Raw genomic sequence first — 16845 nt, forward strand, 5'->3', positions numbered from 1 at the left:
TGTTTAGTGACAGTGTTAATTATCAAATTGTTGCTTTTGTACTTTTGTTCATGTTTTCACTTAATTTATACTATTTTTGGAAAACATAGTTGTCCTGTATATAACTGTGGAATAGCATTTCTTCATCATAGTATTCTTTCTGTCTTTCATCTTGAGTCCCATTATTTTTCACATTGGTTGTCCTTATTTACTACTAAGTCTGCGTTTTTAATCCATATGATATGTCAACAGGAGCACATTGTATTCTGCCAGTTTCTGCAGTCTGAATAGTGGGAAATCCTAATGCTGTTCTTCCATGAATTGTTCTAAGTTTATGTACCCATTAAGCTACAGTATTTTTTGTAATTGAAACCCAAAATCTGAATGATAAAATTTGCTGATTTCATACTGCGTTGTATGCTGTTTACTTGCTTATTTTATAATGTTTGTCTCAAGCAGGGTGAATCTTCAGGTATGTTTATGGTCAATAGCTGTTCTTGTGCGGTAAGCTGCAATGATGATGATATCTTCCCTTCATCAGAAGAGGATGAACCAGAGCAAAACATTGCAGTCATCTGGAAATCTTTGAAACATAATTCTTTGGATTTCAGTGAGTCTTGCACAGCTTTCATTAAAAAAATAATATTGAATATTTCTGTGGTGGAGTACCCTGTTAATTACTGTAAGAACACTCCTGAAGAGAATGCATGACCTTCAATAACCAGTCTGAAAAAAGGAGATCCTACTACAATGCAGTTTTCTGATAGGAATCAATAGATCTGTAGTAATGAAGCATTTCAAGTTCTTTTACAGAAGGAGCATAACCCATTTTTTTCTTTCTTTCTTTCAGAAAGCACACATTAATATGTTCTGTTTGCCTGAATGAAATTATTATAATAGAATCATTCATTTGAGTGGAGGGATTGAAGTCTAACCACACCTGTACCCCTACTCTGCGATTTTTAAGTTGAAGATAGAAAAACAAACTCTAAAATGGAGTACAAAATGCAACCGTTCAACTTGCTTGTAGTGTATGAGTCTGTCCCCACCTAGGCAACCTCAGGGTGACATGCATGGTCGAGTTTAGCAGCCTAGCAAGTTAGTGCCTCTTAGGTGAGCTGCAGTAACTAATCGTATGGCTGATATTAGCACTGCCTCAAACATGAGGTGATTAATGCAAGAGAAGCCTGACTTCATAGATTGGTACCTCATTGAAATACCACAGCGTCACCAAAGATTAGTAAACTTTTTCTGAAAACTAAGTTTCATAGCATAACAATGTTTGATAGTGAATGGTGTTTAGGCTCTCGAATATGGATAAGTGCCTCGTGGGATGTTAGAAAATGTCTAAACACACTATGCATTATCTAAGATGATCAGAACCAGGTTAAACACCTAACTTCCATTAAAATTTGGCATATAAATTTGAAAATCTGTTCCTGTGTCACTTAGATACTTTTGAAAATTTTACCTTTTCAGTGTCACGTCTTGTGCCAAGTCTGTATCAAAACAGGTAGAGAAATTATTAAAGGTTGGCAAAAATGGAAATGAGGAAAGTACTGAAATTCTCAGCTAAATAGTACTTGCAGACATATTTTCTGAAGGCAGTGTTGAAGAAGGATTTGTCAAGTAGCATTTGGAAGCTTTGTTACCAACACACTTACTTTTAAGTTTTTGTTTTATATCTGTTTGTCTGTAAATAATTTTTGAAGATGTTTTCACAGTTTGTGATTTCATTTTTTTTTTCTGTAGATGTTCTTCTTACTTAAACAATTTAAAATATATTCTAGGTTAATCTGAAATCTTTCATTATTATAATCATAGTGCTGTTCTTCATTTCCCATAGCTAAGATGTTTGGAAGTTCAGGAAAATCCCTGAGTGGATACCAATGGTTTTCAGGTATTGCTGCCCACTTCCTTCCATCAAAAGGCAGAAGTGCTCAAGAGGCAGCAAGGGAAGCATTTTCTTCTCTCCAAGGTGCTTTCTTCAGTTAATGCATTATCTGCTGTTAACTACACTGTTTTTAATGTGGTATTAAGTAAGAATCTGTATTGTCATATGGTATTATAACTTTAAATGTTGTCGTTGTCAGTTTGCCATCTCATTTTGCATTTGATTAGAGTCATTGATATCAAGACTGCCAGCTTTAATATTGAACACATCATAATTTGACTGACTTTTGAAGACTCTAGAAAGCCAGAGTATTGTTCATATCACTGTAACAACACTACACAGTACTTACTCACTTTATAACTTGCTTTATAGCTTTCTTGCAATATATACTCTGTGTGTGAGTGTGCATGTGTGCTATGGATGTTGTCTACTTGCTGAAGCACTTTTGTAGCTACCATAATTTTAAATTAAGTTTTCAAGAAAGCTGTTGCACGTTTGGGCATCTAAGATTAGGTCACTAGTAGTAAATCTCATTTATGTTCTTAATGTAAAGAAGAAATTACTATCTTGGGAATCATGAAATCCAGGTTCCTTACTATCCCCCTCTTACAAGATACTGGCATATAAAATAAAGTGTTCACATTTTTGGGTTTTTGGGGTTTTTTTAAATTCTAAATTTTAAGTAAAGTATGTTTATACCGGCTTCTTTTCATTCATAAAAATGGAAATAATTTTAGTATCTAAATGGGTAGGCTCATGTCCATGAATTTGTCTGAGGTGTTGTCCTATAAAAATCTTATTTTTTGCATGTGCAGCTGAGTATTCATGATTAAATATAGGATGATAAAGAAACCCTAGACTTTTTTTCAGAAGCAAAGACGTTGTACTTTGTAGAAGGTCATTAAGCTAGTTTTTGATTGCTTGGAAATCATCAAGGTGGATGTGACCAAACTTTTAATAAAAGACAATAGTATTTAGTGTAAATCTTCTGGGCATAATCTGTAAATTGAAGCAAAAGGGTTGTGTAATGTTTTATTTTGTTCTCATTACATTTGAATGGAAATCCGCCAGTACAAACATGATATATTTTTGCCTTAGCATCTGTCAGAAAAGATTGTGTCTCTGACTAGTACAGTGGCTGGTTACTTTCAGCAAATTACTTGCATTAGCTGTATTACAGTAAAAAAAAAAAAGGTAATTTTCTGATCCTTGGTAGAAAATGTCAGGTCTCACATTTCCTCTCCTTTTTCTGTTTTTGGAAGTGGGTATGGGAGACTGAATGAATTATGGTTCTGTCATGGCAAAAGAAACAATTTGTTTCTGACAACTCATCTGCAAATATGCACGAGGCTTTTTCTGAACTCGTACTTGCGATCTATACAGCAGTTCAGTGCTCAGTACAGTGTGAATGAAATAAGCACAGTCCTTTTAACCTCTGCTGGGTTAACTGATTTAATCACATCTAAAGAGGATAAGTGCTACCAAAAGGATTCAGAAATGGGAATTTAGTACTAGATGTTATGAAACATGGTTGCTCTGTAAAGTAGGTGGAATTCTCTCGTGAAGCCAAGAACAGAAGGGAATACAGTACCTTACTGTTTATATTTATTTTCTTAAACTCTTTTGTTAAACTTTTCTTTAGATGTGATTGGAAGATGACAAAAATTGCAGTGCTTTATATATAAAGCAGCTCTGATGCAGCTGTACCACAGCAAAGCTTCAAAGGCTTGAAGAGAACTACATAGATTATTATTACATGAAAATTTAGTCTAAAATGCTACTTCTTGTAGACGGTTTGGATACTGTCTTTTGTGGCTCTCAGCCTAAGGATCCTGGATAACCCGTTTAAAAAAATTAAGCTGTACTTCGACCATGTTACCTTTTGGGTCATTTATTTTTGGGCAGTTCTGCATAAGTAAGGATGAGTCACCTAATCATATTTTATAAATTATTAGGAACAGCAAATGGCTTGAAATTCAACAGAAGGGCTCTATAGTTTCCCTGTACATCCTGGAGACGTTCCACGTAAGAACCCTCTCCTTGGGAAACAGAACTTGTCAAGAACCCAAGTGGTGGGTTGGTAACCAGTTCATCATTTATTCATTTCTACTAGATAGAGTGCTTTGGGAACTCAGTTTTATTCTGCTTGCAAGCTAGGGAGAAATTGTTTCCCGTCATTCCTCTAATTCATGCAGAGGAAAAAGGGATTGTACTTTTACTTTAAGAATATTTTTTAAAATAAAGCTAGAAACTATGAATTTATCCAAATCTCTTTGCTTTCAACTTGTTCTAATACTGTTATGTGTCCACAAATCAGAGTTAACTTGTTGGCTTATGCATTTTAAATTTAGACCTGGGAGGGGGAGTCAGTTTGGTGGTGTTTTTTTTCCCCACCATTATTCCATATAATGCTGCAGAACTTTTAACTGCGGGCCTAAACTCTTACTTCTTGACTAAAATGCTGGCTGGAAGTTTGATGACATAAGAGCTGATATTGACCTAGTGATTGCTATCAGACAGCATTCAAATACATTGATATTTCTGGACAGAATTATTCTTGTGTTCTAATCACTCAGCTGGTATTTCTGGAGATGTATCTTGACTTCACAGGAGTTCTATGTCAATTGCTATATAATCTCTTATATCACTTAGCACACACTTCCTTTTCTATCAGTGAGAATTCCCCTCTTCAGATTGCCAACGCTAATGGCAGTATGACTAAATAAAGCTGAGACAATCAGAGCAAAATTCAGAATTGGTGTGAACAAACTAACCTTTATGGAAGTGTGCCAACTCCTACTGTCTTTAAAAGCACAGAAAAGTGTTACACAAAAAGTGTTTGTTTCTCACTAAGGCAACAGCCAACAGAAATTGTCTTTATACTCTTGTACTGGAAAACAAATATATAGATATATATGGGTATATACAGGTACACACTGTAACATTGCAAGACAAGATCCCCAAAGTTCTGAGAAGAGGTTTATGTAGTTCATTTAAGTTAGGTCACATGAGACCGTGTTATTATATATGTTCTATATTCAGAGAAGATTTTGTCTTCATTTAGTTTCTATTGCTCGTGAGTTACAAAAGGTCCACACTGCAGAGCTGATTCATATATCTTGTTATAGTATTGACTGTGTAAGAGTAATAGATTCTCCTTAAGTGCTATGACTGGAATCTTCTATGCACACACGTGCAGATGATCTTGACTTCCCAGTATCTTTTCTTTAACTGTCTGCTTGAACTTTCCTCTGCTCTCATCTTTCCTTCATTTCTCCTGTGGCCACTTCTGTTTCCCATTGTCTGTCTTGCCATTATAACTCTTTGTTTATGCAGAGATTATTATTGCAGTGAGGATTTTTAAAAACAGCTTAGACAAGCATCCCCCTGGAATAGCATATAAATATTTGATCTTTTCTTTGAAGAGGGTGATGCACTAAAGGACCTCTTATTGTCCCTTCCAGTTCTGTACTTTTGTGATTCAAAGTCCTTTATAGATTACTAGCTGTCATAGACTGAAAATAAAAAAATACGAGATAATAAAACTTACAGTTACAAGGAATTCAGACTGTAACATATCTGTATGCATTAATGCATGATATGTTTTCTTGGGGCAAGAATTCACCACTGCTCAGGGTTGATAAAATTTATTTGCATTCTGTTTCTGTGTATTTGGAAAACTAACATGAGAAAGAATTTCACAAAAAAATAGATATTATGAGGGAAAAGGTAGTATGTTGCAAAGCCTTCAGTCATGCTTAGACAACTGTTAGGTTATTACCAGTTGGTTTTTCTGAACAAAACCAGGATGCCTATGCTGTCTTTCTACATGCATTTAAAATATTCTGTCTTTAACAGCTATATTATTTTTATCCTGCAGCTAATATGACTTCAGAGGGATTGAAACTGAAGGATATTATTTTGGTTCATCTGTATATGAAGAGCATGAAAGATTTCAATGTCATAAATTCAGTTTATGTGACAGAATTTGATTTGTGTCCACCAGCAAGGTAGGATTAGACTACTGCTATAGTATATTTATGATACACTGTAATATACTGAGTTATTGTTACCATATTTATGAAGCTTTTGTCCAAATGTTTGTGCCTCACAGACTTAGAAGTAGACTTTTGCTGCCTTTTGGAGTAAGTACATCAGGGCTGCTCAGCTCAAAAACACTAGGATTGGAAATTCTTGCCTTAGTATATACCATAAGGTTTACAAATGCCCCACCTATATGGAAGAATAATACATTTTTTGGAAGACCCAGTTCTTCTCTGAGACTTGATTAAACTGACAACTCTTTTATGTTGGTGGGATTTTATTTGCTTTTTTGTTTGCCTCCCTTGACATGTTGGCAGCAGTCCTCTGAATGCAGCCCAGGATATCATCAGCCCCACAAGGGCACATGCCTGGCTCATGTTCAACTTGGTGTCCATCAGGAACCTCCTGGTCCTTCTCTGCAAAGCTGCTTTTGAGCTGTTGGCCCCCAGAATATACTGGACCATGGTTTTGTTCCTCCCCAGGTGCAGGACTTTCAACTTCTCCTTGTTGAACTTCATGAAGTTTCTGTGTGCCTGTTTCTCCAGCCTGTCATAGAATCATAGAATCATTCAGGTTGGAAAAGACCCTTGATATCATCAAGTCCAACCATCAGCCCTACTCTACAAAGTTCTCCCCTACACCATATCCCCCAGCATCTCATCTAAATGACCCTTAAACACATCCAGGGATGTTCCAATGTCCAGTCTGAACCTCCCCTGTTGCAGTTTAAAGCCATTCCCTCTTGTTCTGTCACTAATTACCTGTGAGAAGAAACCAGCACCAGCCTCTCTACAATGTCCTTTCAGGTAGCTGTAGAGAGTGATGAGGTCTCCCCTCAGCCTTCTCTTCCTCAAACTGAACAGTCCCAGCTCCCTCAATCGCTCCTGATAGGATTTGTTCTCCAGGCCCTTCACCAGCTTCGTTGCCCTCCTCTGCACTCACTCCAGCACCTCGATATCCCTCTCGTATTGAGGTGCCCAAAACTGGAGACAATACTCAAGGTGTGGCCTCACCAGTGCAGAGTACAGGGGGACCATCACCTCCCTACTTCTGCTGGTCACACTATTTCTAATACAAGCCAGGATGCTGTTGGCTTTCTTGGCCACCTGGACACACTGTTGAGTTCCATCTGCATGGCAACACAAATCTCTGGTATATCAGCCATTCCTCCTAGTTTTGTATCATCTGCAAATTTACCATGGGTACACTCTGTCCCATCATCCAGATTATTAATGAAGATGTTGAACAGGACTGGACCCAGTATAGACTCCTGGGATACACCACTAGTTACTGGCCACCTGTGAGAGTTTGTACCACTGATCTCCATTCACTTTGTTATGTTTATTTTGTTAAATACAAAAGCAAAATTGTTAGCTGAGGAGGTGACTTGAGATGCACATTATGAGATACTGGCAGTTATTGCAAGACAGTATCATTATATACTTACTCTGTTAATTTTCTTCCCCTGCTTATATGCACTTGGCTGTGGTTGAATATGAATACTGTACTAGATGGTTCTTTGGCTCAATCCAATGTAGTTGTTAATGTCTTGTGTTTCTGTCAGATTGTTAGTGGGTAACTTACCTGCACTTACATATTCATGGGTCACCAAATCATAGATTTTCAATATCTGATGTACAACATCCCATGCAAGTCCGCCTCTGACAATGAAACAGTTTGATGATCTAAGTATGCAGTATGTGATTCCTGTGTTATTTGGGTGTGTTCGTTTGTTGGGTTTTTTTCCGTTGGAGATTGGGTAACAAACACCTAGTCCATGACATTTTTGTTCTTTTTAAAAGTTGTGTGTTAAAACTAATTTTACATTTGTAAATTATTTATTACCTGTGTCAAAAGGGCTTATTTCTTATTACAGTAATTCATGTTCCTTAAGCATCTGAGATACTATGCTCAGTATGCAGAACTGCTGTAGCTCAAAATATTCAACTTGGATCATAGGTTAATACAGGTTGGAAGGGACCTCTGGAGGTCATCTAGTCCAATCCCCTGCTCAGAGCACGGTCAACTGTGAGGTCAGACCTCATGTCATGTTCATATTTTTAAAAACAACTGTTTAGCAATTTTCTAATGTAAAATACTGTATTTTATACTCTTATTACAGAATACAAAGTGTAGTGTAGGCTTGTGAATTTTAAGTATAGCATGACAAATAGTTAAAAGACACTGTTAAGGTAATGTGTATCATCATAGATTCACATTCTCCTACACTGTCTGGGTGTCAAAAGAGACTAAAAGAGAGCAAGAAGAGGCTTCTTCAAGATGTTGCTTGTAGGCCAGGATTACTAAATCACAGAGGGATGGAGTGTCGATTGCATGTGCCTTCAGAGGAGGGATCTAGTCCCAGCTGTAAACTACACAATCTCCACTCCTATGTATCTTAAGTTCTCTTTATGAATAAATACTTAACTTTTCCCAATTTAGCTTCCCTCATTTCTCATGCTGCTGTATCTTTTAAGCCTCCACATTTGCGTACCCAGCTATGTAGTCTTCCATCACTAAAATAACAGGTAGGAAGATTAGGAAGTTGCAGGAAAATGGATTTTTATGATTATTTTTATGGAACAAACAGATTTATGTTGCATTTTGTCTAGAAGAAGGTTATACAGCAGTTTGCATGGCTGCATCATTGGATTATGCACAGAGACCTGGTTGTGGGAGTTCTCACAAGCAATATGCTGGGAGCATTGACTCAAGGGTGTGTATCTGCACTAAATTTGCAAAATTGTCTTGAAAATTTATCAGCCCAAGCAGAAAATCCATTCATCCATGCTTATGATGATGGTAATGAGGAAAAAATACTGTATTTGTGTGTAGGAGAAGGGGAGAAAAATAGTTTTCTTGGAAGAAATAAGCAAGATGAGAAGAATTTTGTAAGGTTATGTTATATGATATGTAAAGAGAACAAGTAATTTTTTGTTGGATTCCTGCTGGGAGCTAAATAACTTTTTTATGCATGGACTGCAAATATAATTATTTTTCAGGCTTTGAAATGTTGATTTCCCCCTACACCCACGCACCCCCCACCGCTGCTTTTTCACTGGTCACATGCAACAGACCCTCTGTCTCTCTGTCTATCCAGGCACTCAGTCTCCCTTGGAGCAAACAAAAGTGAACTTTTTAAATGAATACTTAAGTAGGTTTTCAGTCCTGTCATAAGTGTGTGTCTGTCATGCAACTTGAAGTATAACAGAAAAATATGCTCAGTATTGCATGATAACGTGAGAACATGTGGTGTTCCTCAGGGCTCAGTGTTGGGACCACTGCTGTTTAACACCTTTGTTGGAGACATGGACAGTGGGATTGAGTGCACCCTCAGCAAGTTCAGGCTGTGTGGTGTGGTCGACACGCTGGAGAGAAGGGATATCATTCAGAGGGATCTTGACAGGCTTGAGAGGTGGGCCCGTGCAAACCTCATGAAGTTCAACAAGGCCAAGTGCAAGGTCCTGCACATGGGACGAGGCAACCCTGTACACAAACACAGGCTGGGCAATGAGTGGATTGAGAGCAGCCCTGAGGAGAAGGACTTGGGAGTAGCAGTGGATGGAAAACTGACTATGAGCCAGTAATGTGTGCTTGCAGGCCGGAAAGCCAACTGTATTCTGGGATGCATCAAAAGAAGCAGATAGAGGGAGGTGATTCTTACCCTCTACTCTGCTCTCATGAGACTCCACCTGCAGTGCTGTGTCCAGCTCTGGGGCCCCCAACATGGACCAACATGGAAGGACATGGACCTCCTCGAGCTGGTCCAGAGGAGGCCACGAAGATGATCAGGGGCTGAAGGACCTCCCCTGTGAGGACAGGCTGAGAGAGTTGGGGTTGTTCAGCCTGGAGAAGAGAAGGCTCCAGGGAGACCTTGTAGCGGCCTTCCAGTACTTAAAGGGGGCTACAGGAAAGATGGGGAGGGACTCTTGATCAGGGAGTGTAGGGATAGGATGTGGGGTAATGGCTTTAAACTGAAAGAGAGTAGATTTAGATTAGATATAAGGCAGAAATTTTTTAATGTGAGGGTGGTGAGACACTGGCACAGGTTACGCAGAGAAGCTGTGGCTGCCCCCTCCTTGGCAGTGTTCAAGGCCAGGTTGGATGGGGCTTTGAGCGACCTGGTCTAGTGGAAGGTAGGCTGGACTGTGACAGGGGGGTTGGAACTAGATGATCTTTAAGGTCCCTTCCAACCCAACCCATTGTATGATTTGATGAGAAGGGTATAAAGGAACAAGCTGCTGCTTTTTAGAAACCTGAACCTCTAGGCCAACCATTGGAAGGAGATTCAGTGAAAAATGTGTGAAGATAAGAATATGACAATGATACACTCAGTCTGAAGGCTGCTTGGCACAACTTATCTGACATTTCCAGGGTTGTGTGGTCAAGGCTTTTTTAATAAAAGAACTCATCTATTCTTAATAAAATAATACACATCATAAAAATAACCAAATGGAAATGAGTCATTGGCTGTAGTACTAGTTTCTCCTTGGTGATGGAAATTATCTTTCTGGTAAGTCTGAAGCTGATCATTATCTGGAGAGGAGATAACAGTGTAAATGCTAGCAGGTTATTGTGATATCATAGCTTTTGAAAGTTTTGTGTTCCTCACAAAATTTTATAACATAGTATCCAAACGAAAACCCCATGGAAAGTACATGCTGAAACTTGGTGCAAGTAAACTTTCTATTTGAAAAAAATAATTGTCTTGTGTTTTCAGAGTATGTGTGGAAACCCTGTTACCTGATGGAGTACTGTTTTGCATTGACTGCCTTGCACACATTGCAACAGATGATGTATTACGTGATGAAAAACTGGTCATGCATGTACAGAGCATTTCCCACTGGGCACCTGCTAGCATAGGACCTTACAGTCAGTCCATCAAGGTAGGGAATCTTTATTACTTCATGTGGAGTATATGTCAGTTTACTGAAATGAATACAGTTACAAAATCTCCTCCTCTCCCATCTGACTGTGCAAAAGAAAATGCGTAAATTAAAAAAAAAAAAATTTAAATGAACATTTTGAATTTATATTTTCAAAACTTATGGACAAAACAAAAACTTACTCCACATCAGTCTTTCATTTTCTGATCATAAGGCCGGTTAAATTATTCTTTCAGAGAATCTCAAGAACAGTCCACTTTTGTTGTATGTTATAGTTAGACCAAATAATTGTTTCGCACATAGACTTTTATAATCTGCCTGGAATATAAACACAATTTAGAGACATCTGAGGATATTTGAAATTTGTTTGTTTAAAGTGAGCAAGTTCAAACTTTTTTATAGGTAAGTCAATCCTAAAATGCTTATTTAATGGAGTCCCTCTTGAGGCTCTTGGTACTGCTTAACCATTTAAAAGTACAGCAAGGTTGAAGAACTCTTCTTTTTTTCAAATTAATAACAAACTGAATAGAATGTTACATACTGTTTAAAACTATGAAGAGGAGGCAGTAAGGTATCATGAAAAAGGGGACCAAAAATTTGAATAAAAAGCTTTTTTCCTAGTGCGGTGCCTCTTGCCTAGCTAGTACCATTCTGACAATTGATGAAGTGTCTCACCTTTTCTGTTGCAAAAAATGTATATATCCCTTTCTTACTAGTACTCCTCTTGTGTAATATATTGTCCAGTCCAAATTACTGTGTTGTGCAAACTGATTAAGCAATGTGTAAATTTCCTGAAACTTCTTTGAGTCTGCAAACCCGCCTAGTATAATGGCCATGGAATTGTGCTTTGTTTTCTCTTTGTACCTTTTTACAGAAAATTTCAGAAATAGAATTTTGCTTCAGAAGCTCATATGGGATTTGTTTCATTTGCAGGAAGAAATCGTGGTAGATAACTACTGTATTAATCTTGTGGTTATAGCAGAGTGGGTTTTTATCATCTGTGTATATCTGGCTTTAATGAGAAAGCAGAAAGTTAGTTTCTTAAACTTTCTTCCATTCTGTCTTACACCTTGATGGTCATAATTGTATCATATCATGCATAGTCCTGCAAAGATGAAATTTAATAAGCTTTGCACCTTTGTATTTGGAGAATCTTCTCTGATATATCCTTGCAACAAATCTGTATTTTGGTCCTGGAGTTGGCATAGACTAAATTCAGAAAAGGATGTGAACTGAAAATTGCTGTAGTAACCCAGTGAAGAGTCCCATGCTCCAAATGGGCAATAAGCAGGCACTGCCAGTCCCTTGGATCTCCTAGTGGTATGGAACAGTCAGCATAGCCAAGGAAAGGCTCGTTTCTTCGTTTCTCTTCAAATCTAGTGTAACCAGTAACGGTGGTCAGGAGTTTAAATATTAAGGAAAACTTTCCACTGCCTGTTGTTTGGTTTTGGTTTGTTTTGTTTTTTTTTTTTCTCAAGTGAAATTTTTAGTCAAGTGACATTATTTTCCCTTAAGGTGGAAAACAAGTATTTTTATTTTTAAAATCCAGTGACCACAGGAATAAAGAAACAGTAATGAAAAGCTGCACCTCTGCTACAGGATCACTTACTTATCGTCATTTATGGCTAAGTTCTGTCTCTAGTCCGCAAACACCTGTATGGGGAACTGGTAATACCAGCAATAGTTTTAATTTTCCTTTGCCAGATTTTGCCTTACTACTACCACCAATATTTCATCTGAGTATCAATATTTAACATTATCCTGGTTTTATCTTGCTAAGAATCTTTGACTTTTTGGTAATGTTTTTGTTCTGCAGAGCTTGATCCAGTAAACATCAAAAAAATATTCTTCTTTTATTTCAGTCAATGTGGTTTATATTTAAATATTTATTTATTTCTAAAATACCATATAAAAGATACAACCTGTAAAACCTTTTCATAAGAATACATCATAGAGGAATGTATAAGTGCATAAGCAATGTATTTGCATTTGAAAATTTATTAATGGAAGATATGGATCTTGCATCTTCTTAAATGTGAATTTTCCAAAATTAAAATTTTCTTTGGATGGGTTTTCAGAACTTCCTCAGACTATTTATGGGCAGGTATAAAGCTCTTAAGATCACCAGCAGAAGTAAATCACTTCAGTATGTTTTAGGAATAGAATATATTTTCCAGAATAAAAAAGGAAGGAATAAAGGTGTTTTTTTAATCTTTATAGTCAACCAAAATTATTTGAAATTATAATTTTATGATGATGTAATGTTGATCAGTTTTGTATGTTTGAGGAGCAGTAGCTAAATGGTTATCACCCTTATGTTATGCATCTGTAGATTTTGTTTGTCATTTGCTTGACAATAATTGGACAATTAAATTGTTGTCTTTTCAGTCCTATATGAAGTTTTGTGAACACTGGAGAATCGTCATGTATTTTAACACAGTGTTTTTGCTCAGTTCAGAATAGGCCAAGGACTGTAATATTCAGGGTATTGCAAGTTGGGATTGACGTGCACCGGCATGTAAGAGTGAAGCTGGCAGCAGAAAGGTGTAGGTAGTTCATACGAACTGTGGGATTCACACTTCAGGCTCAACAAATCACTCAGCAGAGCATCACTTTAATTCTGTAGGGACCTTGTGGGATCCGGCCAACAGTGCTATGAGGACAAAAAGTAAAAATTTGAATTTTACCATGAGAATGTCCTGACCTCAGTCTGATAGACACCAAAAAACAGCAGCAGAATGAAATTAGGATTTTCAAAGTATTTATAGCAAAATCAAATCTTCATCCTCTTTTGGGATTAACATTCTTTAAAAACAACTTCAGTGTTTCTAATTGTAAGAAATAGACATAAACTATCATAAGATACAATATCACTGAGTTTTTTATAATAAAACCTTAGATAATTTAATGTATTTTTCTTGGTCTACCTGTTTTATTGGTACAGAAACCTCTGCCAATCTTAATGTCTATGTGAGCAACTGGAATGTAGGCTACATCAGAGTTATTGTAAAGGATATACAGCTGATCTCAGTAATGTATAACAGGTGTTCTGATTATGTCCTTCTAATAGTAGTGCCACAGACTATGTAGGCTATTCAGTCTGGGAATATGTGATGATACATGGTTTGTCTTCCTCCAGATCTTTGTTCCGCAGTGGGCACCAGCCCAATTTGTGCTGAACATTGGTAGTAGCTCGGTATTTTTACTAAAGGTACTTCATATTTTTACTTCTCATGATTGTTTATCAGGTTATTATTTTATTTTAATTTTTAACTCTATTTTACCAGTGGACTATAGGGTTTGTCAAGACTAAGCAGTAATTGGTAGCTTGTACAGAAACAGTTTACTTACCATCTTCACAAAAGCTAACAACACAGTTGTACATCAGGGAGTTAAACATGAGGATGCACTGCAAAGCAGTGTTTGGGGTGAGAAATTTATAGCGAGAACTTATTCATGATTTTTTTTTTTGTATGAACTGTGAGCGTAGTTCATTAAAAAAATAAAAAGAAAAAGCCCAGTGCAGCTGATACACTAACCACAAATACTTATCTAAGAATGCGTGGAAAGTTGACAGTGTTTGTACCAGATGTTCTTCTAGTATGTTAATGTAATTTAAAAGTCTATTTGCACTTACAGTTTGTTTGCTTTGGCAAAGTTTCTTAATGTTTTTCTAACTGGAAATTAACAAATAAACTGCCACAGTAGAATTTATCATATTCTCATATTCTACAATAATTTTTGATGGTGACATAATACACATACAGACATATATGCATCTCTGACTTGATTATATCTGTTGAACCTTTTAGCTTTTCCTGGTGACCTCAGTTCTTCCCCTCTGACAGCTGCCAAATCCCAGTTTCAGCCATCCCTCAGGCATCTTTTTCTCAGTTTTCTCCTCTGCACTGTCTGAACGACTGTCTGAACCCAGTAGCACAAACATAAAAACCGAAAGACTGTTCTTACTCTCTGATTCCAGTGTCCAGATACCTATAACTTGATCAAATTAGGTTCTTATTTTTTCTGTTTACTCACAAGAAATTATTTTTTCTTTTTGTTTTTCTGATCATCAAGGCAATGTAAATTAGTAGGTAAGTACTGTAGTGTGAATAAAGAGTCTTGCATCTGGTTTAAGGCAGTGATACTTGCAGTGGTTCTAATGTTTCCTTCTAAGAAGACTTAGTTCCTTCTCTTGCAGTGAAACTGAAAATGGTCCAATAGAGCTTGTTTCACAATTTGTAGCAGATGCCTTTAGAAGGAGAAGGTGGCGTTGGAAATAGCCTTGTCTATTATGTACACCAGGAATGATTAACTGGCTACTTAAACTATCTGACTGGTTGCAGTTTTCCAAAAGTTTAGCTCTTGTTAAACAAAATGCATATTTTAAGGAATCCATATATTTAGGGATGCATGGATTATCCATGTAGGAAGATCAGCTGGAGAAGCATAAGGATAGAAAGATGTCAGAAAATTCCTATTAGTGAATCAGGGATTGAAAAAAAACATACTATAATTTTTAAAGATATAGTTAACCCTTTAAAATACTGCTTTTTCACATACATATAGCTGATAAGTTGTTTGTTTGCTTCCTTCCTGTCTTTTCTTTTCGTGATTCAACAACAGTATATAATATTATACCATATGTAGTAATATGAGGGTAGAATACCCAGAGCTTCCAGTGGGTGAAAAAAAAAATGTGGTAGTCAACAGTTCAAAGTCTAAATAGTGTTTCTCTGGGATTGATACTTGGGATGACACTGTTAACATCTACACCAACAACTTGGACAATGGGATTGAATACATGCCTAGCAGGATTGTGGATGACAGCAATTTGGATAGTGGTTGGTGCATTGGAGGGCAGGGCTGCCATTCGAAGATACAGAGACAAGCAACTGATACCAGAGGCCTCATGAGATTAACAGAACTGAAACAAAAGTCTTGCTGCTAGGAAAGCATAGTTCCATGCAACAGTGTAGGATGGGGACTGACTGTCTAGGTAGTAGATCTGCAAAGAAGTAACTAGAGGTCCTGATTGTCAGCTATCTAAATATAAATTGGAAGTTCACCATTGCAACAATGAAGGCCAGCTAAATACAGGGAAGGCTGCATTAACAAGGTTGTAGCCAGCAGGTCCTCGAAACCTGACTGCGCAAGGCCTTCAGCAAAATGCTCTAATGTCTAAGTTAGCCCTGCTCTAAGCATAAGGTGGAATTAGGTGACTTTAGAAGTCCTTTCCAACCTAAATTTTTATCAGATTCTATGATTTATATTAAAATTACAGATTTACTGACAGAATGACACAAAGGAAACAGCATAATTATAGAAAAAATAAGTCCTTGCTATAAAACTTTTTCTTCAGTAGATCACTAATGGTGCTGTACGGGAGAGCACTTAGGACACTTATTTTAGTAGATGAGAGAAAGCAATTTGTACTCCAGTGGCACTGTCATGCCTGCTCCTATGTGCGTAACTTTGTCACTGATATAAAGTTATTGTTGTTGCTTTCCTAGCCATTGCCAGAAAAAAAATATGTATAATGTTAGGGCAACCTGGAGACTGCTCTAAACTGTATGGAGACTGTAAGTACACAAGTCAGGAAACAATGGGACAAAACTGAACTCTACATCTTTACTGTTCATTTCTGTTATATGTCATATGCTTCTTAGCTGAAGATTAACCACCCTGACTGTGAATAATTGTATTTAATTAGCAACATGGCCCAAAATGTGGATGAAAGCTGTCTGCCACCACTGAGGGACGCAGAATACAGTCATACCCAGTATCACGAAGTCTACCAAATAGCAGGGGATAACTGTATTACCTCTTGGAGGGTGCCCTCAACTAGGCAGTTCCACCTTAATGATGAGACATCTTAAAAAGAAACATTAGGGAGAGCTAGAACTGCTGTCTTCTTTTAAGTAAGACCTTGCTTCCATCAGTAATTGTGGTTCAGGCCTTGAGGCACACAAAAGTAGAAGTCAGTTATTGATACTGATGTTGAGAATGGGATCAGTCACCACTGGTAAGACTATCTGATGC

General features: G+C 37.3%; 1 protein-coding gene across 2 annotated transcripts in view; it reads left to right on the top strand.

The window, feature by feature from the left end:
- DPH6 (diphthamine biosynthesis 6) overlaps positions 1-16845 on the top strand; it is a 223564-nt gene that overhangs the window by 97501 nt on the left and 109218 nt on the right. For both annotated transcript variants that reach the window (XM_074824522.1, XM_074824523.1), the window contains exons 9-12: positions 439-589; positions 1826-1957; positions 5754-5883; positions 10638-10803. In XM_074824522.1, coding sequence (XP_074680623.1) covers positions 439-589; positions 1826-1957; positions 5754-5883; positions 10638-10803 — 579 coding nt within the window. The remainder of the gene's footprint in view (positions 1-438; positions 590-1825; positions 1958-5753; positions 5884-10637; positions 10804-16845) is intronic.

Source organism: Strix aluco, chromosome 4 (genome assembly GCF_031877795.1).
Source record: "Strix aluco isolate bStrAlu1 chromosome 4, bStrAlu1.hap1, whole genome shotgun sequence".
Classification (NCBI taxonomy): Eukaryota; Metazoa; Chordata; class Aves; order Strigiformes; family Strigidae; genus Strix; species Strix aluco.